The following is a 25070-nucleotide window of genomic DNA, read 5'->3' as shown; positions in this document are numbered from 1 at the left end:
AGACCCAGACCCTGGGAACTCCCCCAGCTCTCAGGGGGGCCTCCCTCACTCTGGCTGAGTGTCCCCTTGGATGGCCTGCCAGCCAGCGGGTTCTTCAGGGAGCTCATTAAGGGTTCTTTTGCCACCTTAGCTTGGAAAATGAAAATGAAAACCCACTGAGAGGGGAGGGAGAGAGAAAGGCCAGCCAAGGAACACCAGTTGCAGGCGATGTAAGAACAAGCCCAACGAGGGTGGAGGGGCTCACGGAGACAGAGGAGGCTCCCTCACCAAGAGCAGAAGGCACAAGCCCTGGCCGGTTTGGCTCAGTGGTAGAGTGTTGGCCCACAGATCGGAGGTTCACTGGTTCGATTCCCGGTCAAGAGCATGTACCTGGGTTGCAGGTTTTTTCCCCAGCTCACAATCCCCAGTAGGGATGCGTGCAAGAGATAACCAATTGTTTGGTGTCTCTCTCTCTCTCTCTCTCTCTCTCTCTCTCTCTCTCTCTCTCTCTCCCCTCCCTTCTATTCCCTCTTTTAGCAATGGAAAAAGATATCCTCAGGTGAGGATTAACAACAATAACAAAAAAGAGCAGGAGGCAGGAGCTGATAGAGCCCAGCCCACCAGTGCCCTGGGCGGGGGAGTGGGGCATGGGGTGTGTGTCCCAGAGACGGGTTCAGGGCAGCTGAAGGGGCTCCTGTGCCTCCTGGGAGAAGGAAGCCTGCTAAGGAAACCCTCAAACTACCCTGGGTCCCAGTACAGAGGCTGGGCTGGGTGGGCCTGGGGCACAGGTGAGCAGGTGACATCCATGCTCTTGGACAAGGAGGTGCCTCCTCCCAGTGCCCATCAGTTAGTGCCAGGGAGGAGCATCTTGGGTGCTGTGGCCAAAGGAAAGCACATTTGGTCGGTCTGAGTCCTGAACGGATGTCTGGCCGCCTGAGCGTGGCCTGTGGTCCCTGCAGGAACAGTCCACCTGCCTGTTTGAAAGTTCCGGCTGATGGAGGGGTTCCTGTGGTCGCCTGCACTCAGGGATAGGGTTGCTCTCCCCTCCCCCAGCCACTGCGTGTCTACTGGGGGGTCCAGCCTTCTTGCCTTACACTATGGTGGGACCCTGGAGGCACCTTCCCTGGGACACCCCAGGCCAAGGGCCACAGGCTGAGGGGTGCTCCTCCTGTGCCCCACAAACCCAAGAGGGCAGAGGCTCAGCTCCTGGTGCAAATGCCAGCCCCTACCCGGCTGCAGGAGCCCAAGTCCAGTGTCACCTGAGGGCAGGGTCTTTTTTCGTTTGCCAAGTGGCCATTCCTGGCTACTCACTGTTCAGCAAAGTGGGCCTAATAGCAATGATTTAGGCAGGAAAGAGGTCGGCGCAGGAGAACCCTGCCCTGGCAGCCTGGGGATCCCAGAGGAAAGGCCCAGGGGACGAGGAATAGGGTCAGCCCCTTCCCTTAGGGACGCCCCTTGGGGCCTCTGCCCCCACCCTTCACCACTGTGTCCACTCTGGACCTGGCATTGGTGGCACTGGCTGTAGCCAGGACAAGAACCGTCCCGTGGAACCCCAGTCCCTGCTCTGGTCCCCACCTGCCTTGTGCTGCCCGAGCGAGCCGCCCATCTGGTCCCAGGACTTTGTGTAGCTGCCCGTGTGGCCCCCACCCGCCATGGGCAGCCCCTTGATGCCTCAATGGCTTACTGCTCCCCCCAGGCCACAGTCAGAGCCACGGCGGCGGAGCTGAAGGCCCTGCAGGCCCAGTTTGAGGAGGCCATCTCGGCCCATCAGAGAGAGACCTCGGCTTTGAACCACAGTCTCCGGAAGATGGCGGCAGAGCGGAGCAACGCGGGCAGAGAGGTGAGGGGGTGCCTGGAGGGGAGAGAGGGAGGTGCCAGGAGGGGTGAGAGAGGGGAGTACAAGGAGAGGGAAGAGAAGGCAGGTGTGACCTGTGGGGTGGGGAGAGGGAATTGGGCCATTAGCCTAGAGGCCCATCCATCCAACACGCTGTGGGAAAATCCCTGGTGAGCAGCGTGAGGCATGGACCCCACGGAGCTGAGCCTGGGTGGGGTGAGGCCACCCTGGGGTCTCCTGGAGCAGAGAGGTGCAGGGTGGCCCTGCCTGGGCCTGACATGGCCCCAGGAGCCCTGTGATGGTGTCCTGGGTGGGGACAGCCTTGGGCAGGGTGAGCAGGAAAGGCCCCAGCGAGGCCGGTGGAGCTCGGCAGGCAGGCGATTGGGGAGGTGTCCCTGAGGCAGGTTTGACAGCACTCGGGCGCCTGGGAGAGGGGAGGGCAGGAGGACACGGGATTGGGCTGGGGGAGGGTAAGCTGGCGCCCAGGTAGGGCCGGCAGGCAGGGACCGGCGGCTCTAGCGCGCGTGCTCCCTGGGCAGTGTGCCAAGGCTGGCAGGCGGCTGACCGAGCTCATGCACTAGCCTGGAGGCTCGGCGGGGGGAGGAGGGGCTCGCCCTCCCCCAGCACCAGGGCAGGCTGGGTGGACGGAGGAAGAGAGCGTGATTTAACATGACAGGCTGTTTACTTTGGCCCCCAAAGAGAAAGGTCTCCTTTCAACAGATTTCAAAGTCAGGCCGGTCAGCGACCACACGGGGAAACAAAATGAGGTTTTAAAACTGGGGGCAGCAGTGGGAGGAGCTGGGAGATGTACAAGTTCAGGTTCTTGGAGAGGGGCCTCCAGAAAGGGAGTGGGGGGACGGACAGGGAGCCTGGGGGGTGAAGGGGAAAGAGGAGCATGGAAGCGCCCTCACAGGCGCCAGGCTGGCCAGGGTCGCCATGGAAACCATAACATTTTCACAGTCCTTAAACCAAAGGCACATCCAGGCCTCCGGCAGCCCTGACTGAGTCCACACATGTGTGTGTACATGCACACACATGAACCCACTGCATGGCTCACACGCATGCACACCCCATACCTGTATGCACACACGCGTACACAAAAAGTGACAGTGCATACATGCATGTACACACGTGCACTCATGTGTGGGCACAATGCACATGTAAACACATGTGAACACCATGAAGTACACACATACTAGTATATCCAACAGGAGCACATGCACTTCCATACATACTTGCATGCTCATACATAATGCCATGTGTGCTCACACATACATGTATGCAGTTGCACAACCACACGGTCACCATGCTGCATGCACACACGCATGCACACCAATCACACATGTGTGTTGCCATGTGTGCACAAATGAACATGCCACACGCAGGCCAGGGCCCTCAACTCCCCTCCCTCCTCTTTGCAGAGCTCTCGACCACCTCCCTGCAGGAGATTTCAAAAGAGGCTGTTTATACAATTTTTAGTAAAGAAATAATTATTATAATCACATTAAGCGATTTGGCTGTAAAATTCCTGTAAAAGGGATGGTTGTTCTCGGGAGACAGAGGGAGGTGGGTGGAGGTGCGGGGGAGGGGCCCCGCATTTGTTTTGCTTGTTTTCATCTCCTTGTCCTGGGAAATGAAAACAGCTTCTTTTGTGATGGATAGGCCCTTTTGCTGGTCCTTGACCTTCTGGGTGGATTTCTGCTGAGCTCAGCGGAAAATGCTCTACACAACTTGTGGCTCCCACATGTGGGGGGTGGGAGGGGAGCGAAGGGGGGGCTCAGGCCCTTCCCAAAAACAGAACAACAATAACAGCAGGCGGGTGCAGGAGCCAGGCCGGCCGGGGCCTGGACAGTGTCCCACAGAAGCAGCCAGCAAAGTGGAGTTTGCTCTTGGCAAACGGGCGTCTTGACATGGCCCAGAGTTCCTGCGGCTTCCCCTCCCTGGCATGTCCCCGCTAGCTTCCTCTGTCTCCTCCTGGGGGACATGCGAATTGGAACAGAGCTTTCTGCAGAGTGTCCTGGTTAGGGCCACAGCCAGCTCAGGAGGCAAAAGACCAGGCGCCCTGGCAGAACCCCCACCCCACAGCCTGGGCATTGAAGGCTGGGCTGCCCCTTCCCCAGCCTACACTCTCCCCCAGACCCTCCTAGCAGGGCTGAGCCCAGGGCCTTTGTGCCCCAAGGTGAGTAGGGCCCCTGACTCCCAACCACACTTTGGTGTCAGCAGGCTCTGCCTAGAAGCCCCCGGTGTAGGGCCTGGTGCAGGAGAGAACACAGGTCCTGGTTCCAGGTGGTGGGTGTCCCACCTGCAGCCTCTGCCCCTCCCTGGGTCAGCTCCCTGAGGTGCGGACTGGACGTGGGAGCCTCCTGCCATGGGCCTCCACTGCCCACCTCGAGTTTAGGAGGCTCACACTGGGGCACTCCATGCAGAGCACAGCGAGAACTCCCTGCCCGAGCAGCTGGACGCCTGGCCCAGTGGGCCCTGGTGCCAACAGAGGATTCCAAGGACACCAGAGACCCGCCCTCCCACTGCCTCCGGTTCCGATAGGGGACCTGTGCCGCAGGGGTCAGGAGCCTCGGCATTGACACTGCTGCCCATGCCGGGGCAGACAGTGACCCTGGGTGCCACGCCATTACTGAAGGAGAGGAGTGGACACCAGAGCCCGACAGATGGCAAGGGCCATCAGGCAGTGGGTACTGGATCTGGTGGGGACAGTGCTGATGGGTGGGCAGAGCCGTGTCCCATGCACGGAGTATCCATCAACCCTGGGGTCCAGGGAGGGAGCACAGGACAGGACCAGAACTAGGAGAAGTCAGGGTGTCATCTGCCTGGGCTCTGGGACTGGCCCTGGGGAGTCACCCTGCAGCCACAAGTTGGCAGAACCAGGCTGTCTGCTTCTGCAAGCACTTGGGAGAGGAGGCCAGCAGGACACTAGCACTGCAGACCAGAGCCCGAGGCTGTGTGCTGCCTGTGGCTGTCCCTAGAGCAGCAGCTCTGCCTGGTGGACCCATAGCTCCTGACCCCCCACCCGGGCTGGCCCACGGCCCCTAGAACTGCACCCTCCTCCTCCAGGCCGAGCAGCTGTGGGCACAGCTGGGGGAGGCCCAGGAGGGGCTGGCTGTGCTTCGCAGGGAGCTGCAGGGCAGTGAGGACAGTCTCGAGGGGCTGCGCAGGGAGGTCGTGGATGCCCACCGTGCACTGGGGGACGAGGCCCTCGAGAAGGACATGCTGCAGCGTTCCAACGCCGAGCTGCGGGCCGCAGTGCGCAAGGCAGAGCAGGAGAAGGCCAGGTATGGCTCCACCATGGACTGGCTGTGGGGAGTCCCCCTCGCCCCAAAGCTCCCTGCCCCCCCCAACCCCGGCTGTGGTAGGAAAGGGGTTTCCTACTAAGCTGGGCCAAATGATGGTGGGGGATATACCAGGCAGATCCAGGGTGCCGACTGCCCATCCAGAATGATGACTGTTGGCCATGAGGGGGAGACCTGGACACACAGACCCGTCCCTGCCCTCAGGGAGTTCCCCTCCGGCAGGAAAGACGGGCCGGTGGCCAGTGGGAAATGGCCGGGGCTGGAGGGAGAGGAGTAGTGGTGAGAGGAGCTGGAGACATAGAGAGGGGCCAGGACAGCTGGGCACTCAAACCCACTGCCCAAAGGTGACAGGCAGCCCCAAGGAGGCTGGGCTTTGGGACGCCTTAGGCATGTCTCAATAGAGTGAGGTGAACAGCCTGCAGGGTAGCCTGAACGGTAACCATGGGAGACGCCAGAGCCCCCAGGTGGCTCCCCCAGCCCCAGCCAATGACGCTCTGCTCAGTTTTCAGCGGGCCAAGGAAGAAAAGGAGCAAAAGGTGCTGGTCCTGGACGAGGCCCGAGCCGCAGCCCAGAAGGAGGCTGGCAAGCTGAGGGCCAGCCTGCAGGAGGCAGAGCAGGCCCAGTTAGACACCTGCCGGGAGCTCCGGGAGCTCCGCAGTCAGGTGACCAAGCTCTCTGGAGCCTCACACACGCCGCCCTCCCTCTTCCCCCACCCTGGGCCCCCACCACCACCAGGGCACCCAGGTGCCTTGTGCCTTTGGAGCCGCCAGCAGAAGGGCCCTGCTCAGACTCACAGGGTTCCTGGGTGGGTCTGCCCTATGGGGCACAGATGACAAACCTCAAACCTAATGGCCTAAAACAACCTTCTGAGGCTCATGAACCCTGAGGGTCAGAAATCCAGCCTGAGGGCACAGGCAGGAGCTTGGCTCTGCCCCACAGCACAGGCACCCTTGCGGAAGCCTCCACAGCAGGGGCTTGACAGCAGGGACTGGGTCTCCTGGAGGCACCTCCTCTCACATGTCCAGTGGCTGATGCTGGTGGTAAGCTGGGCCACCAGGGCTGACGTTGAGCTCTGAGCTCTGCGCTCCACAGGGTCCTGGCCCCAGGGTGGAGGTGCCAGGTGTCTGTGGAGTGGCTGAGGGTGAAGGTCTGAGGGTACTGCACAGACCCCTGTCCAGAGCTGGACTTGGCCTGAGCGTCCTGGAGTGTGGGGAGATGCCCGGGAGGGAGGCTTTTTCCCAGGACACGTGAGCAGAGGCAGGGGTGCAGGAGGCTGCCTGAGCTCCTATGAGGGGACGTGGGCCCCCATCGGTTCCGTACCCACCCCCCAGGTGAAGATGCTGGAGACCGAGAACCAGAGGAAAAGCCAAGAGGTGCGCCAGCTGCAGGCCCAGTGTGCACAGGACTCGCAGCGGCAGCAGCAGAGCTGGCAAGAGGCCCTGGAGCTGCAGAGGCAGGCGGCTGAGGTGGACGCTGCCCGGGAAGACGCCCAGAAGGAGGTAGAGGGCTGAGGGGCCCAGAAGGGGAGGCAGAGGTCCAGGGTCGCCCAGGCCTTGCTCTCACCCTCGTTTCATCACATTTTAGTCAAGGACAGAGTCTCACCCTGGCAAAGAGAGTTCTGAGCCTGGGGACAGGCAGGGGGACCCTGAAAAGACCAATTCTCAAGAGCTTCAGGTCTCTGAGCTCACACCTCCACCCAGGCCTGCACACGTGTCCCACGCCCCAACACCTGCACACACAGGCACACACTCTCCCATGAGCTCTCCCCAGACGCCTGCACACATGTCCCCACACCCTCCCACATGCACTCTGCGTGAGCTCCCCCCACCAGCTCACACAGCCCCACACCAGCTTGAAAGACCCTCTGTTCAGTCCCAGGCACCGCCCCTCGGGTTCTGTTTGCTGCCGGGCTGTGCTGCCACGGCCAGGTGGCCTTGGACCCCCCACACACAGCCTGAGAAGGTCTCCCTGGGCCTCGGCCTGTGTGGGGCTCCCGGGTTCAGACCCAAAGTCATGTGCAGAGTGGCTATTATCAAGTACCCACCATGCCCAGAAACATGGTTTACTTCCCATGGCCCATGTGACCCCTGTGTCACCTCACAGCCCCTCACCTCCATCTGTGAATGGGGTCGTTATACTGCGGCCACCCAGGGAGGGAGATGAGATGAGGCCCACCTGCACTGGCGCCAGGCCTCCTACCCCGGGGGTTACAGTCTGGCAGGGGCTACATAGCCTGGAGCTGGGGCCTGGCTGCTTCCCCAAAACCTGTGCACATTCCGGGGTGGGGGGGGGGTGGTCCCTGTTTATTGCCCTATTCACTCACCTTGTGAGAATGGAGGACTGGGGACACAGGCCATGACCAGGATCTGCAGCAGCAAACAAGTGGCCTAATTGGGAGTGGGGCGATGGATAGCAGCAGAAAGACAGCAGGGTCAGGGAGGGCCCCTCTCCCCGGGGCTGGGCTGCCCAAAGAAGAAAGGGGAAGGTGGCCCAGCAAGGACAGTGCGGAGAGGGGGCTGCCAGTGGCTGAAGTGAAGAGAGAGGGAACAAGGGAGGCCCAGCCAGGGGCGTCCGGGGAAGCCACCCAGCGCCTCCCTGCCCCCTCAGCCTCCGTGCACTGTGTGTGGGGGGTGGGCGACATTCTATTTTTCCGTGGTGTTATCCGTTTTGGAAGTCTGTGGTGGCACCCTGAGGTTCCCCAGCCCTGGTCTCAGGTGATGCTGACACAGCCTTTGCTACCACAGGCCCTAAGCAGGCAGACAAGCAAGGGGCTGGCCACAGGAGGTGCAGCCCAGGCCACGGCCCTGTCTGGCCCAGGTTTTCACGAGGCTGCTGGGGGCTCTCTGCTGCCGGCCCGAATCTACTCCATGGTCCTGGGGTGCCCTTCCCGACCTGGGCTCAGGTGTCTCCCCTGCCAAACATGGGCTGTGAGGCAGGTCCTTGGTCCCTCCAGCTGTGATATGCCAAAGAGTGGCTGGGGCGAAAGGCCCAGGGCCAGTCTTCAGAGGTCCCTTAGTATCCAACCTCCATCTGAGCCCCCACGGCCCTGCCACAGGTCCTGAGGCTGCAGCAGAAGCTGGCGGAAGTGAAGGAGCGCCTCTGTGAGAGCCACAGGGCTGAACAGAGCCTCCGGGCCGAGCTGCACAGGGCCACCATGAAGCTGCAGCAGGCCAGCAGTGTGACTGACAGCCTCCAGGCGCGCCTGGACAGGGCCTGCCACCGCATCCATAGCCTGGAGCAGGAGCTGGCCCGGGCAGAGGGTGCCAGGCGGGATGCACAGGGCCAGCTGAGCCGGCTCTGGTCCACACTCTGCTGCGAGCTGGGGCTCCGAGCACAGGGCCCCTCTGCCTCCCCTAAACGGCCCGGCTCCCCCACCAAAGGTCAGTGTCTTTGGTGGCTTCAGGGGGCTCCTCTCCCAGCTCCACCACCTACCTGGGCCACCCCCACTCCTCCCTGGGCCTCACACTCTGCACCATAAGGGCCTGGACCCTGTGCCCCATCCCCGGCTCCCTGTGGGTGGGGACAACAGAGAGAAAGGGAGACAGGACATCCATGTGCCACTGAGTCCGTCCCCTCGGACCTCACTGTCCTACAGGTTTGGACGGTTCTCAGGGTCACTCTGGGCGGCATAGTGCCAGCCCCCCTGCCAGGTCCCGCTCACCACTTCGATGGCCTTCACCCGCACCAGGACAGCAGGGCCCAGACATGGACGTGGCCTCTGTGCAGGACGCCCTGAGGGACTTCATGCAGAAGCTGCGGGATGCCCAGCAGGAGCGGGTAAAAGGGGCAGAGAGGACCTGCCCTGAAGGCTCCGAGAGACAGGAGGGGCCACTCTCTGTGTGCTGTCCACCTGGGTCCAGGGCAGGGGCGTCACCATCCCCATGCCTGTCTCCTGAAGAACCATCCCAGGGGCTGGCCACATCACCTGCAGAGTGTCCCCCGTGACCTCTCACAGGGGACCAAGCTCCCAGCAGCTACTCACATGGGTTCCCCATCTTGCCACCCCAGGGATGCCCCTCCAAACCTGCCAGGTGGGAGGAGCTATGGGAAAGACTGATAGTCATGGCATGACCTATTCCCCGACTCTACGTGCATACCCCAAACCTAGACATGCGGGCACAGCGCCTCCAAGCCCTCCCCAGGGCCTGTCCTGAGTGCCTCTAATGCCCACCAGACCCCCAAAACCTCTAGCTTTCCACTCCCCGCAGCCCTGCCTGCTGACCTTTGACCTTCTCCCAGGACAACTGGCGCGCCCAGGTTCGCCACCTGAGCAGCTGGCTGAGAGAGGTGGAGAGGGAGCGTGCCCGAGCCCAGAGCCACGTGGGGCAGCTGAAGACAGCGCTGGCCCAGGCGGAGGAAGGTGACCTCCCTTCCCCACCTGCTCCTGGGGGTCCCCCAGAACACCCACTCCTGGCCTCCAGAGTGCAGTCCTGGGAACAGCTCAGGCTGGGGCCATGGGGTAACACCAAACCAGCACCCCCCTGCACTGGGGGACAGCACTTCCTGAGACTGTGAGAGGCCTCGTCCCTCCATGGCATTCTCTTCCTACCTGGGCTTCTGCACTGGCTGTGCCCAAAGTTGGAGCCTTCCTCCCAGTCACAAGGCCCATCCCCCCATTGGGTCTCTGCCTCAGAGAGGCCCCTGCCCTGCTGGTCACCCCACTGCATTTCTGTCCCTCACCCCATTAGTGGGTCACCCAGGGAGCCAGGCCCAGGGCCTGAATGTCTGGAAGGGAAGGCCTGAGAGAAGGGTGGGCTGGGGAGGGGCCTGGGGTCCAGGCCTTGAGCTTTGAGGGAGGAGCAAGGTTGTCAGAGGGGAGCCTCTCAGCCCCCACCATCTAGATGCCAGTCACTAAAACTCCCCGGGCCTCAGTTTCCCAGCCTCTGAGATGGGAGGGGCGATCCCCCATATGGGAGTCCCTAGACCTTGGGAACCAGGCAAGCCACCCTGCTTGCCCCACAGGCTGGCGCCAGGCAGAGAGGGAGGCGGGCAGTGCCCAGGCCACCAGGGTCCTGCAGAAGGAGGTGCTTCAGAGGCTGGAGAGGGAGCATCTGGCGAGTGTGCGGACAGCAGGCCAGGAGAAGAGGCGGCTCCAGGTGGGGACCCCACACCCCGGGGCCGGGAGGGGAAGGGGGAGGCTGAAAGGGCTGCTGGGAGGGGAGGTTTCAGGTCCCTGTGGGCAGGTGGCCTCAGGGGCACTGGGTTCCCACAGAGCTTATCAGGGCTGTCCCTGCAGAGCTGTATTTGAGGTGGTCCTGACCCTTATTTTACAGATTGGGGAAACTGAGTCCTGGGCAGAGAGTGAGTTGGCCTAGGTGGCAGAGCCAGCCGGAGGCAGACCAGGGCCAGACCCGCCTCTTTCTGTGACCACACCAGCAGGCATAGGGTGGCCCAGCCTCGGTGCTCTCTCTCTATGGGGTCAGGTCTATGCTGTTACGGGACTTTTCTTTTTTTTATCTTCATCCAAGGATGTTTTATTGATTTTGAGAGAGAGAGAGAGAGATGGATGTGAGAGAGAAACATCAATCTGTTGCCTCCTGTGCGCACCCCGACCATGGATTGAACCCCCAGCCTAGGTATGTGCCCTGACCCAGAATCAAACCCAAAACCTTTTGGTATATGGGTTGACCCTCCAACCAACCAAACAGCTCATCTAGGGCCTGTGGGGCGGTTTTTACCCCACGTCACTCACACACGAAGCAGGCTGCACAGGATGGACTCAGTAAATGACCCCATGTGGGCTCTGTGCTGTGAAGATGGCTGGTGGTCTGCAGTTTCCAGGTGAGGAATCTGGGCCCAGAGAGGGGCCGGCCTGGGTGATGGGGGCCGGCTTCCCCCTCACTACCGGGCCCCGGAAAGCTGAGGCTCCTTGAGGACTTTGGGGGGCGTGGGGAACAGTGTGCTTGGAGCGGAGCACTGGCCCTTGGGAGGCCCTGGGGGACCAGGGTCTCGGGCCTCACCCTGGGAAGTTGAGGTGGCTGCGGGCAGCAGAGCAGAAGGGACTCATGGGGCAGGACACAGGCTCTCAGCCCCACGAGTGCCACTAGCTGCACGTCACCCCTCTCCAAGTGCCCTGGATGGATGGGTGAGGGAGGACAGGGACGGTCCTGCAGGGGAGGGGCCAGAGAAAGCACGGAGGAGCTCAGCCCAGAAAAGATTTGTAAGACAAAACGTAATTTCTGTTTCAAGACCACTCCAGCCGAAGCTGCTGTGGTGATGGGGGTGGGTCATCCCAGGGCCCAGGTGCCTGGCTGAGTGGTGGCAGGACTTGTGAGGTGTGAGGGTCTGAGAAACCAGGAGAGATAGGGTGGGTCTGTGTTCCATTTTACACATATGTTCACATGTATGTGTCCCATGCACATCTATAATAATAAAAGTGTAATATGCTAATTGTCCTTCTGGACGATCTTCTGGAGGAAGCCCGGGCTTCGAGGGAAGCCCGGGTCCCGGGTGCCTGCTGGCAGCCAGAGGGAAGCCCGGGTTCCGGGTGCCAGAGGGAAGCTGGTGTCGGCAGCCTGGGGAAGGAAGGCCTACTCTTGCACGAATTTCGTGCATCGGGCCTCTAGTTTGAAAATAAGTTGAACTTTACCTATTAAATCAACCGTTACAAATACAACACTCCTCCCTGGGTCTGTCTCCCGAATTTATCCAGGCTGAGAGTGATGCGGTAAATTTTCCCACTGTGATTTTTTTTCTTTTGGCAACGTCTCCTTTATTCCAAGAGTCTTTGATTTGTGGATTTTTATGGCATGCTCTTCAGAATTCCACGTTTTCCGCTGCTCCAGCTTTTCCAGATCTGGAGGCCTCTGCCCGTAACCGTTCTGTCCTGAATTCCACTCCGCCTGATGCGGCACAGCCCACCCATCTCAGAGGCACTCCTGCCCTTCCCGCCCCACCGTCCCTCAGCCAGGCTTCTGTTTCAACTCCACCTCTGAGTCTCTGCCCTGTTGCCGTTTCAGGAGACTTTGTCCCACTTACAGGCCTCACAGTGGTGTGTTCACTCTGCTTTTCTCTGCCCTTGACTGTAGGTTGTTTGCTCTCCCCTTCCCTCCAGCGCCCACATCCTGGCCTTGTCCCTTTCCCTGGTCTTGGGGGCACAGGAGTGTTACGCAGATGAGCGTGGTAGCGATGTCGCACTGTGCTCAGGGAATGCTGGTGGCAGCTGGGACCCCTCCTGTGCCCGGCCTCCCCCAGGAGTTCTGTCCCGGGACCTGCCCTTATCTTTCTGCTAAGTGCCGGCTGGTTTGTGCAGAGCCTGCCCCTGAGTTCGAAGCCCCCAGTGTCTGCAGACCCAGAGGATTATCCAACAGCAGCCACACCTGGTGCCTTCCTTCTCAATCACAAAGGCCGATGGAACCCCATTTGTGGGCTCCCAGTCCTGCAGGCCAAAAATCCCTCGTGGGTGACTTGTTCTCTCCCAGGTCTCAGCCTCTGGGGTGGGCTGGTCCCGAAGCTGGAAGAATCCCCTGGCAGCTCATTCAGGGTGTGGCAGGGTCCAGTTCCCTGTGGCTCTGGGACCAAGTCCCGTATCCCAGCCCTCGGCTGAGGATGGAGCAACTTCTAGAGGCGTCTCCCAGTCCCTGGCATGGGCCTTCTCATGGGCCCTCATCGGATCCCCGAAGATCAGACCTCCTGTGATACTAGACCCACCTGGGTGGTCTCCCATTGGTTAATTACTAGCCCTCATTATCTCTGCAAATCCTTTTGCGACATAATCATTACAGGATGACATCAGGGCCAACGGTCACAGGCCATCTGTAACTGCCGGCCCGGGTTTCAGTAATTTGTTGAACGTGTCGGCTGAACTCTTGTGCACACAGCTGTCTCAGGTGAGCCAGCCCTCTTCCCATCTCTCCGAGAGAGGCCTTTTCCCCTTCGATCTCAGGCTGGTTGCTTGCCCTCTGACCTCCGTCTCGGTTGGATTCCAGAAATGAGAGTATGTTGTAGTTTATTTGAAGTGTTATTTCCAGAGTGGGGAGCCAGAACGCCCATTTAGCTTTGAAATTCAAAAACATTGACTCCTCCATTGTTTGTGCCTGTGCTTGGTGAACCGACGAGGCAGAATCCAATCTACCTCCGTTTATACAAGTTCTTTCCACTGGAAAAGCATCTCTCCTCCCCATGCTTCCCTGTTTGTTTGTCCCAAAATTCTCAGCAGCCCAACACTCCTCTCTGGGCCTGTCTTCCTTCCTGACCTTGAACTTCACCTTTCCAGGTCCCAGCAGTTTAGGGTCTTCTGCCTGTTTAGTTGACCTGTCCTGTGTTGGCCTTTGTGTGTGTGTGTTGTTGTTGTTGTTGTTGTTTGTTGTTAATCCTCACCTGAGGATATTTTCCCACTGATTTTTAGGAAGAATGGAAGAGAGACGGAAAGACAGAGAGAAACATCGATGCGAGGGAAACACATCGATTGGTTGCCTCCTGCGTGAGCCCCTACCAGGGCAGGGCTGAGAAGGAGCCTGCAACCTAGGTACATGCCCTTGCATCAAACCCGGGACTCTTTGGGCCGCAGGCCGACCTTTATACACTGAGCCAAACCAGGTAGGGCGGCCTTTGTGTTTCTATCTCAATTGTTCACTCTCCGGCTCCCCCATGGCCTCACCTTGAGAATATCATTGAACCTTTTCTAACATGGATTCCCTTTTCTTGCAATCACTTTGTTCTCTTTAATTTGAGACCCTCAGATCTGATTCCTCAGATTGGCTTTGTCTCTTGAACCACAGTTGATTGCTACGTACGTCATCATTTTTTTCCTCTGCATGTCTTTAAAGAAGGGGGTCTGGTCTTGCTCAAAGTTGGAAGTGGAGAGGAACCTCCTGGGGACTTTGTGTGACCCTGTCCAGATACTTCAGGCCCAAAGGAAAGGCAGAGAGAAAGGTCCCAAGGGGAGCCATGGGGGCCATGGGGCATGGGGAGCCGGTGGCAAAAGCAGTCCGGAGCCCTCACTAGAGCTTTTCTGTTCCAGGAATGGGGTGGGCAAGGGCCCTGCTCTGGGGACACAGCCATAGTGACTGCAGGCCTCTTGTTCCTCACCCACCATGACCCTCATCCCCGGAGGCCTCCCCTCCATGTCAGATGCCCCTCCAGTCCTGGCTCTGAGCCGGGGTTCCCAGGAACTGGGGGGGTCTTCTGAGGTTCTTCAGATATTCTGTATCCATGTTAATTTTTCTGCTTGATCAATAATTTCCTAATTTTTTTTATTGAAGTGTGTGTCCTAAAATCTATCAGTATTATGTGAAATTTTTCTAGAATTCTGGCAATTACCATTTCTCCTATTTTCAGGCTGGTTGGTTCTGTCTATCCTCCATCTTGCAGGAGCCCTCAAAGTTCTGGTCTCCAGCTCTGAGGAAAGTTTTCCCACATTTTGTGACCTCTTGACCATTGCAGTGGGCATGGGATGGGGATTGAGACTCACCTAAATCACCGGCAGCCCCAGGCCCTTTTGACAAACAGCCAACCCAGGCAGCAGTGTTTGCCACTGAGGGTGTGAGCCAGAGCAAGGTCTGCAAGCTACACGACAACTTTCACGTTCCCGGGCTGGGTTTTTCTCCATTTCACATAAGCCAACGTGTTTGTCAAGAGAAAGCTAATTAAAAACATATTTTTCTAATTAAATGGTAGGCCATGCTGTGCAAACAGTAAGATTCTTGTTTGAGTGCAAACCCCTCCCGTTTCCAGGGCTACCCTGGGGATTCACTAGATCAGCGATGCACAGCCCGCATCACCACCCACATGACCCTGCATCAGAGCCAGGTCCCAGCCTCCCGCTCCAAGGCTCACAGTGTCCTCCTGGCACCCGGACTTGTCACGTCCGACCCCACTGGCTCTCACATGCCCCGGTGTGAGCCCTGCCGCACACCCCACCTCTCCAGAGAACGCTCCCCAGGCCCAGCCTGAGCTCAGTCCAGGTTCTAGAAGCAAAGCTGGGGAGCCCCTGGCACCCCTGGGCACACGTTTTCAGCTGGTTCCTAACTTTTGTCAAGAATGTCTGTGTTTGTGTCTCCTTAGGGTATTGTCTTTATCAGCTTTTTTTGTGTTGAGTTTGTTTTATCTTGATTTAGTGAATTGGTGAGCTTTCCATCTTTTTCTTTCACCTGGAATAATCTAAATAGCCTAAGAGGTAAGCTTTTTTAAAGGTTAGTCTGAATTTGCGTGCAAACCGCGCCCTCCTGTCATCTTAAATAGGCTTTAACTTCCTCTCCATCTCTGTCATTTTCAGTTCTCCGCCTCTACTTGTCACGTGGCAGTCGCCCACCTTATATTTTTGAGTGCACATGTATTTACCGTCGTCATAGTGACATGTGGTTATACCTGCAGTTAGATCTGTGCCTGTGCTGGGTGTCGGAGATTCTATTTATTTCCCCTCATCCAACTTGCCAACAGTTCATCTCTTTTATTGATCTTTTCAAAGAATCAACTTTTATCTCTTCTCTTATTTCTCTCCACTTTACTCATTTCGGCTTTTATCTCTGTTAACATCCTCTTTTGGTTGTCATTTTTCTGATTTCTGACATTGAATAAGTATGTGTTTATGTTTGGACTTTCTCTCTCACTAGTAAGAGAATTCAGTGTGAACCGTGTTTTCCCTAATTGAGGTTTGCTGGGTGACCCGTGGCTTTTTCATATGAATTATTTTCCTTTTTACCCATTCTCCAGGAGTTTCAGTTTTTATTCCTTCTTTAATTCAAAAGACTAATTCCATGTTTGTGCCTCCTTTTGTCGCCACATCTGGTCTCACTGGCGAGAGGGCGTGGCTTGGGCAGTGTGGGCCTTTGGTCAGCTTCTGGGGGCATCTGGGTTTATGCTCCTGGTTGTCGGCTGTTTGCTGGTTGCTCTTTGCTTTCTTGGTTTGGTTTTGTCTATTTGTTTGTGATATGTTTGGAGGAAACTGAACAAGCTGATTGCAAAGTTTACAGGGAAGAAAAGATGTTTATAACTGATTTAAGGCAGCAGGAGGGGTAGCACAGGCTGGACAAAGAGGCCAGCAGGGTGGTAGAGTCCAGAGGTGTTCAGCTGTCACTACTTGGCGCCAAGCCCCTTATATCTGAGCAATTCAGGGGCTCATTGTGTCCTGGGACTGGCCAGAGGGCGGAACCAGCCAACCAATGAATGGGTCCGTTGTGACCCAGGGGCTGGAAAGGTGTCAGGCTGAGGACCTGAACTCCAAGGCCCAGAGGACGGATTGGGGATTGGGAGTGGTGGCATGCTCTGCTCTTCACTGTGCATAAGCAGGCTGTGTAATGAGACCCCCACCCTGTATGTGCACAAGACATTTTCCACCCTTCCTTCTACAAGACCCTCATTTCACAACAGCCCTCAGAGGGTGTGGCACCCTACAGCCCGCTCCCTTCCTTCTCCTGGTCCCAACAAGAACCCAGTGAGATTGCATCACCCCATGCCACAGATGGGGAAACTGAGGCTGGGGCCTGGTCCAAGGGCACGAGAGGAGCCCCGTGTCCCTGCCCCACGCCCGGCTCTTCCCTGCCTGGCTCCCAGGTCAGAGCCACGGGCTGGGCTCCATTCGCTATTACAATGAATTTAATTCCATGGGCACTGAGTCCTTACAAGAGGAGCCCAGTGTTTCACATAAGTGGTCTGGGCCTCTTTAAATACCATGAAATATTTAAGCCGTGTTTGAAGGAAACCTCTGCTTTTCTACTGGAAAATGTGTACAAACAGAAAATTATAATTTTCAAAATTGCAAGGGAGGGTGAAACGTCACAATTTTAGGGACAAGCATTGCCCTCCTCCCTTTCCTTTTTCAAAGTACTAGTGTCAGCCCCCCAAAAAGTGTGTACAGGGTCACCCTGCCGTCTCCCGTCACTTCCCGGCTCCTCTGAGCAGCCCTCCTGTGTGAGCGGCCAGAGTCTGCTCCAGCACTTAGTGAGAATAAAGTGAAAGGATGGACCATGGCCCCTCTGACAGCCCCGGGGCCTGACTGCTGTGGTCGCTGTGGAGGATGGGTGTTTGCTGAGACCGGGACCCTGGGGCCTGCGAACTAGAGCTTGCCTGGGTCACTGAGGTCCCTGCACCTTCGGGCTCCTCTCCCTGGCTCTGTGCCCAGGCTTCCTCTTGCCCTCACACTTCACCCCCTCAGTTGGCCCTTTCTCCCTCCCCCAGCCAGGCTTCCAGAAGGCCTGCCCCTCTCCCTCCCACACCCTCAGCCTGTCACCACACACACACACACACACACACACACACACACACACACACACTAGAAAAGGTCACTAGCAACACTTGGTCCCACCCAAAGGGTCCTTTTTGGGTGTCTCCTTGACCCCTTGGGGCACCCCCATTAAGGGACTGGCCCCTCCCTCCCAATTTCTGCTGACTTTCTGGGCTTCCCTGCTCGACCATCTCTTTTTCTCTCTGTCCGGACATCTACTTGTCAGGACCCCTTCGCTCCCCTTCTCCCCTCTTACCAGGACACCCTCCCCTCCTCTGGCCTCCAGAGCCACCTGGTTCTGAAACACTGCCCCTGAGTTCAATGACTCCTGGGCACCCCTCAAGACTGAACTCTGTACCTTCACCCCCAGACATGTTCCCCGCCTGCCTTCCGTCTGGGTGAGTGGGTCCTGGACCACCCAGCAGCCCATGCCTGGGAGTCCTCATTCCCCCACACGGCCCTTCCAGGCTCAAAGTCCCATGTCATGTCCGTTTACTCCCCCACTCACATCCAAGTCACCTCCTATCCACCACAGAGTCAGAGGACCAGAGACACTGGCCACTTCTCCCACAGAACACAGGGGAAAATTCAAAAACTAGAGACTGGCCCAACCTCATGAAGCCATGCTGGTCACAAGCCAACCTCAAGTTTCCAACAATAGAGTCTGCATAGAACCCATCAGAAATCTCCAGGCCCCACTGCAGACTGGCTCAGGGCCCAGGGGCCATGTTCTCCTTGTGAGGGCTCAGAGCAGAGGGGTGAGGGGGCAAGGCTGCTGTCACAGGAGAGAGACCTGGTGTGGGTGGCGTCGGTGGGGGACTCAGTGAGGCTGGTTGGGCTGCAGGGCTGAGCAGGACTCTGGGCGGTGAGGGCAGGGCCCTGGGGCAGGGGAGCAAGTGGTAGAGGGGGTGGGCTGAGTCCAACAGGCTCCGTGACTTGGGGTGACTCTGGTCTTCATTCCAAGTCTGGAAGCAGGTGAGGGACACTGGTTGTGTCTTGAGGCCACTCTGGCCACAGCACAGAACCTGCCAGCGGAGCCTCTGCCCACACTGGGCCCACAAGGCCTCCTTTCCAGTTCCCACGGCTACATCTCAGGCGGCCCAGGTGTGCACAGTGTACTTGGCCTCCTCTCGCCTCCTCACCTCCCAGCGACCTGCAGCAGGCCTGGGCAGACACCCTGTGCCCCCCTCCCCAGGAGCAACTGGACGCACTGCACCGGGCCCTGCATGAGAGCAGGAGGCACAGCCAGAGCCTGGCCCAGAGGAGTCGGTGGCTGGAGGAGCAGGTCGCCAGCCTGGAGCACAGGTGCCAGGAGGTCGAGAGGGCACAGGGGCCCCTGCGGCAGGTGAGGCCCCCAGAAGGCAGGGCCCTGCATCCCTTCACAGAATCAGCCCCAGTGCCCGGCTGACAGAGCACACGCAGGGATTCCCTGGTCCAGGACCACCCGAGAGCCTGGTCCACGTAGCCTCTGTCTACCCAGGTACTTCAGAGGCAGCAGCTCAGGACGCAGGGATTGGGGGCACAGTGCATGAAGAGGCACATCCTGCAGGGACACAAGGCCTCCCAACACCTCAAGGGCTCCCACCTACAAGGGGAGCTCATGGTGCGGCATGCACGCCAGCCACTGGTATGGGCTCTGACAGTGGTCCCTAGGAGAGGGTCAGGGGATCCCTCACCAGGGTCCCTTGCTGGGGTCAGGTGAGGCTGGGCATGTGTCCTACTGCCCTGGGGGCCTGGCGGGTCATGGCTGAGAGTCTCTGTGAGCACCCCTGGGCCACGTCTAGGCAGAGGGTCTTGCCTGTCCCCCAGCACAGGGATCTAGAGTGGTATGCGGACACAGACAGAGGAGGGGCTCAGGAACACACAGCTGCCACCTGGGCACAGACATCCACACGCTGTCATTCTTCCCCTTGCAGCCCTGGCCCCAGGCAGGGCTCCGGGAAGGGCATTCAGCCTGGGCTCACCTATGCAAAGGGAACCAGGTGTCTGTCACTCATGGCTGTCCCAGGCTGGGCTGCTCAGAAGGGCTGGTGGAGGCTGTGTTAAGTGGCACCCCCACAGACTTTGCAAGGGCCTCCTCGGTTCCAGTGAACCCCTGGGCTTGTCACTGTGTCACCTGCTCACCAAGACCTATAAAGACTGGCTTCCTGCTGGGGCGGGCTTGTCTGGTCTGGGCAGTGTGGCCCAAGGGCAAAAGGACCAGGGGGACCACAGAGGCCAGGCTTAGCATCACTGGTGGAAGGAGCAGCAAGGAGACAGGTGCCCCGGGCTCTCAGACTCTGAAGGAGAAAGATGCCAGGGGGCATACAAACATCAGAGAGGCGAGAAAAGGAAAGGTCAGGGCCAGAGACAAGGTGAAGGCTGCCACCACCTCAGGCAGGAGGAAAAGAGTTAGTTGTGTCAGGAGCAGAGGCAGAACCAGGAACAGCCATGGTCCCCACGGGTTGGAGGGTGTATGTGACAGCTATGTGGACAATGACCACACGCCTCCTGAGGGAGCAGTGGGGCCCTGCGGGGGGGTGGCGGGGGGGCACTGCTGGGCCTGGAGCCCCAGGGAGAGTATCTGTCCCATGTCCCAGGCAGGTCCTGTTCAGCTGAGGTGGACTCAGGGACAGGAGGGTTTTCCAGAGGGGAGTGGCCAAGTCAGTGGGGGGAAGGGACCCTGGGGATAGGATTAGGGTCTGGATGGGGGCACAGAGACCAGCAGGCCAGCACAGGCACTGACAACCACTGGCCAGCTTGTCCACACCGGGCCACCTGCCCGCCCAGGAAGAAGGGTCGGCCAGCTGGGTACAGTCACCAGGATCTTGTCACTTCTCCTGAAGGGTGGGCCAGCGCTGAGCTGCTGAGCTGGGGAAGCGGGGGACTCACGGCCACTCCAGGGGCTCCTGGGGGGCTGAGCACTAGCCCAGCTATGGCACCGCCCCGTGGGGGAGGGGAGGAACAGCTAATGAGTTCCAGGAGGTCAGCTGCGAGGGGCCGCAAACCCATAAACCCTTTATTGGTGTCTCAGGAGGGGAAGCCCGGCCGTGGCCGTTTGTTTATTTTGGACCTCATGTTTCTCTGTTTCACATGCACTGCCAGGACTGTCACTGGGATTTTAAAGAAACAGGACTTCCTTTTCAGTGGAGGGGCTGTTTTTCTCAGTCCTGAAGAAGAAGGAATCCTTGCTTTTGAACACTGACCCCATAGTCTCACCCTGAGGCTGCTCCTCTGTAGCAGGCCCCTGAGAGCCCAGACCCTGAAGGGAGGACCAACTGGGGCTGCAGCAGGACTGGGCACAGTGGGCAGTGGACAGGCCTGGTTTGGAGAGAGGGCCTGGGCTCTGATGCTGCCCAGCTGCTGCTAGGACTGCAAGGCCAGAGACCATCCCCAGCAGCACCCAAGAGGCACGTCTGGGGTCAGCTCCTTCCTCCAAAGGGGTCATCCAGAGGGGCAAATGGAGCCCCACCGACCTTCCCACCAACACTGTTTCTCTGTTTCACCCTCGTTCAAATGCCAATGGCCCTGGGTGGGGCTCGGGGTCCTGGCCCAGGGCAGCGCCCTGCCCCACCAAGCCAGTGCTCATGGGACCCAGAGCCCTTCCCAGAGACACCCACATGCTCCCCGAAGAGCAGGCCACACTCCCCCAGCAGCCACTACAGGCTCTGCTCTTGCAGAGAGAGCGGGACACGCTGAGCAGGGAAGGGGACACGGCGGGGGCCAAGGAGCCACTGGACCAGCCCCTGAGCAGCCTGCACCTCCAAGTGGACAGGGCCCTGAGGCAGGACCAGCACCTACAGGTCAGCAGGGCCGGTACAGCTCTGCGTACCCCAGCCTTGGGAGTGGGCTCAGCACAGGGGGTATCCAGGTGGTGTGGGTCCCGGAAGGGTGGGCCACCCTGCCTGACTCAGGACACACATACAGGTGTGCATGCGCAGGGGTGTCTGCTGGGTCACACCTGGGAGTGGTGGGATGGTCGGGGGCCTCATGAGCCAGCACCTAAACCAAAAAGGGAGGTGTGGGGAAGCACAGCTCCCCTGCATGTGTTGGGGGGATCTCCCTTTCCACCACTGGGCAGACTCTCCACCCCAGACAAGGAATTTACAAGCAGGTGGGAGGCAGCAAGATTCAGCCTATGACGCCTGCAGAACCCCAGTCCAGACAAGCAGAAACCAGGATGCCATTAAAGCAGATGTAAGGTCCACCCTGCCGGCCTGTGGGCTGGGCTCTAGCTCAGATGAGACCCAAATCTGCTTGCCGATCTAGACTGGGGCCCACCCCCCAGCAGAGGGCAGCGGGTAGCAGAGGACTGGACAAAGGAATAGTGGCCCCAAGGGCAAGCGGGCAGCAGTGAGGTGTCTAAGTTCTCACCCAGGTCCAGAGAGCGGAGCTGGAGCAGGCCCAAGCCCAGCAGCCCCAGGAGCTGGCTGCCCAGCACCAGCAAGACCTGGCTGTGGAGGCCAAGCAGGCCCTGGAGTCCCAAGTGCTGGAGGAGCAGGTGGGGCCGGGTGGAGGGTAGAGGAGGGGAGGGGAGGGGTGGGGAAAGCCCGGTGTCCTGCAACACACCCCTCCAGCAGGGGTTCTCCAGACTGACACCCAGGAGCTCCAGCTCACTGAGAGGCGGAGCAGGTTTCTGGGGCAGTTGCCACCTGCTCGGCCTCTACTGCCTGCCCGTGAGGAGGGGTGGTGAGGACAGTCCCTCAGTCAGAGGTCGAGGCCTACGAAGTGTCCAGACTGTGCCTGGCAGGTGGCAGTTGTAGCAGAGGTGGCCCCTGCACCTGTCCTTCAGGCAGGAGGAGAGAGTGTCATGTGGGGACAAGGTGGTGACAGTGTGACAGAGCCTTGGAAGTGTAGCTGTGCTGCCCCCCACACACACGTACACACACATGTACACACACATGTATACACACATGTATACACACATGTATACACACAGGCAAAGACATGCCTGCCAGGGCTGGCCCACGGGCTCCAAGCTGTCAGAGACAGCTTCATTCTACAGATAAGGAAACTGAGACCCAGAAAGGTAAAGTGACTGCCCCATGTTAACCCCAAGTTAGTGTCCCTGACCCACCAAGCCACGTCTGCTGAATTTATGAGCTCAGGAGAACTTATTTCCTGATCACTCTGAGTACATTCATGGCCTGAATGGAAGGGGGTCTGTCCACTGTGGGTCCCTAGGATGGGTGGATGTACCTGACGAGGTGAGCCTGCGTGCCCCTGTGTGTCTGCCCATGTTTCAGTCCCATGCATGTCACCTCTTGGGGGAGCCATGGACCGTGGCCTCCCAGTACTTCCTGTGACAGAGCTCTGGGGAGGCCTAAGACCGTTCCTGCCCCGTTCCCAGGTGGCCAGGAAGGAGCAGCTGGACTAGGAAATGCAACGGCAGCAACATGCCCACCTCAGCCAGGCCTTCCCTGCCAAGAAGTGAGCCCTGCTGCCAACCCTGCCACAGCCCTGACCAGCCGGATGCAGAACCATGAATTGGAAAACCAATGCTCATGCGGCTCAGTGTGGGCCCGGTGCCGGCAGAGGGGCTCAGGGCGCAGGCAGCGGAGCCTACACTCACCTCCAGGAGTCCCATGTCAGCAGGCACCCTCTGGCTCCCCGACCACTGAGCACCCCCACCCTGTGACGTGGGCTTCTGCTGCACACCTCCTCCTCCAGCCACTGTCTCCACCTGGACCTGCCATCGGGACAGACCCCGCCAAGCCAGTTTCCTTGGCCACGGGCTGCATCCCCTGCCCTCAGCTCTGTAAACACGGGGAAACACGTGGAAAACATTTCCACCAAATGGAGCCAAAAACAGTGTCCTTCGAGGCCCGGTGCCCACCTCCCACGCCCAGAGGCTGTGGAACCTTCTGTATCCAGGAACTGCAGGTCTCTCACGATGGCAGGTGGCTGGAAATGACTCAGTCGGTCCCTGTGACTCACTGGCCTGAGAGGCACGGGAGCAGGAACTTAAAAGTCAGAGTTGCAGAACCTCTCACTTTCCCAGTCTGTGAACCTGGGCCAGGGACCCTCTGAATCCAGCCCCATTTCTATGGAAACAAGGCAGCCATCTTCACCTGTAGGCATTTTTATTCGTTTCCCCCATTTATATCAGGTCAGTGATTTATTCTCCTCTCCAAATGGCCTCCTTTGTTCTATGACACCAGCCAGCCCAGGACTCACGGGACCCAAGGTTCTTGTGAGTTCAGCTCCTCCCAGGGAACCCCTGTCATACTCTGGAGGACAAGCATGGGGGCAGGAAGGGCCCAAAGCTCCCGGAAGCCACCCCATCTCGGCCACTGTAAGCTGTGGCCCAGAGAGACGGCCGTCTGTCTCATTCGAGATGGATCCAGGCTTGTTTTCACCTGGTGGTCCTTTGGAGAGCCTGTCTGGGATTGCACAGCTGGAGACGGGCATCCCTGCCATCCCCCAAGGAGGCGGGCCATGCTGGCCTCACCCACCCTCATCTGCCGGGCAAAGCTTCGGGCACAGGGTCCTGTTGACTGGAGGACAGAGCTGGGCCAGGTAGACTGAGCAAAGTGAGGCCCAGTGTTGGGCACTGGACCCTGGCCTCACACAGCACCCTGGAGGTGAGGTGCAGGGAGGAGGGTGAGGTACACCCATCCTGGTATACAAGGTCAAGGCAGAACTGCTGCCCTCCCCACAGTCGAAGGGATAGGGCAGAAAAGCGACCCGTCTCCCACCCATCCCTGCTCCCTGGAACTCGGGCCAAGGCCCCTGGGTGCTTCTCCCCTGCTATCCCACATGGAGGCCTGTGGCCTGTAAGAGGCCCGGCAGGTCCCAGCATCCCTTTAGGAGTTGCCAGCCTTGCAGGGCAGTCCCACCTCTGCTCCTCTCCAGCTGTGCAATCCCAGACAGGCTCTCTAGGCCTCGGGGACCACCTGGTCTGGGGCACCAACCTTCTCGGGTGTCAAAGGACACACCTGAAGCCCACAGGGGGAGGAGGACTCATCCCCTGAGAGAGCAGGAGAGCCATGGGGACAGGGCGATCCTGAAGCACTGGGGCCAGAAGGAAGGAAGTGACACCCTAAGACAGAGAGGCAGGGGAGGATGACCAAGCACCCGAGGAGACAGGCTCCACCTCCAACACACCAGCTTTTGAGGGAGCAAAGGCCCCATCTTGGCCACAGCTGGGGAGGAAATGAGCCGCGGGACCCAGGAGTGCAGCTGGGCCAGGGCAATTGGTATCTGGGCCTCTTGACATTAATATTCTCACCTGTGGATGCTAAAGTGAGGCCAGAGGGCTCCCTCTCCCAGCACATGCATGCTCAGAGCCTATGGGTTAGACTGTATCTGCTACTTTTAACACTCTTTTTAAAATGTTTACTTGAGCCCTGGCCAGTGTTCTCAGTGGTTAGAGCGTCGGCCCAAGCACCAAAGCACCAAGGGCCTTGGGTTTGATTCCTGGTCAAGAGCACGTTGCTGGGTTGCAGGTTCAATCCCTGGCCCCAGTCAGGACATGTGTGGGGATCTCTCTCTCTCTCTCTCTCTCTCTCTCTCTCTCTCCCCCCCCCACACACACACACACCCCTCTCTTCCACTCTCTCAAAAAATCAATGGAAAAAATATCCTCAGGTGAGGATTAACAAAACACACAAAAAATTTTACTTGTGGTTTCCTTCTGATCACTAGCAGAAGCCTCATCATGATGTTCAGGTGTGGGGGGCTCCGTGGAGGCTCTGTCCCTCACTGCACATAGAAAGAGCCAGTGGGCCGGGGTTAGTGGGCTCAACACACTGGCTATGTGAACAGCTGGGCACCCTGAGCCAGGCCCTCCCACCTCTGTCTGGGTTCA

The 25070-nt window shown here is 58.8% G+C and overlaps 1 protein-coding gene across 1 annotated transcript in view; it reads left to right on the top strand.

Moving 5' to 3' along the window:
* CROCC2 (ciliary rootlet coiled-coil, rootletin family member 2) overlaps nt 1–24709 on the top strand; it is a 51976-nt gene extending 27267 nt beyond the window's left edge. Inside the window, exons 19-28 of the mRNA XM_014547191.1 lie at nt 1676–1819; nt 4883–5100; nt 5621–5780; nt 6450–6617; nt 8174–8498; nt 8714–8895; nt 9358–9478; nt 10081–10214; nt 18477–18626; nt 22611–24709. Of these exons, the coding sequence (XP_014402677.1) occupies nt 1676–1819; nt 4883–5100; nt 5621–5780; nt 6450–6617; nt 8174–8498; nt 8714–8895; nt 9358–9478; nt 10081–10214; nt 18477–18626; nt 22611–22637 (1629 nt within the window). The 3' untranslated portion in view covers nt 22638–24709. The remainder of the gene's footprint in view (nt 1–1675; nt 1820–4882; nt 5101–5620; nt 5781–6449; nt 6618–8173; nt 8499–8713; nt 8896–9357; nt 9479–10080; nt 10215–18476; nt 18627–22610) is intronic.
* Nucleotides 24710–25070: the final 361 nt, after the last annotated feature.

This window comes from Myotis brandtii, unplaced genomic scaffold (assembly GCF_000412655.1).
Source record: "Myotis brandtii unplaced genomic scaffold, ASM41265v1 scaffold112, whole genome shotgun sequence".
Lineage (NCBI taxonomy): Eukaryota > Metazoa > Chordata > Mammalia > Chiroptera > Vespertilionidae > Myotis > Myotis brandtii.
This window is presented reverse-complemented; position numbering and strand designations above follow the sequence as displayed.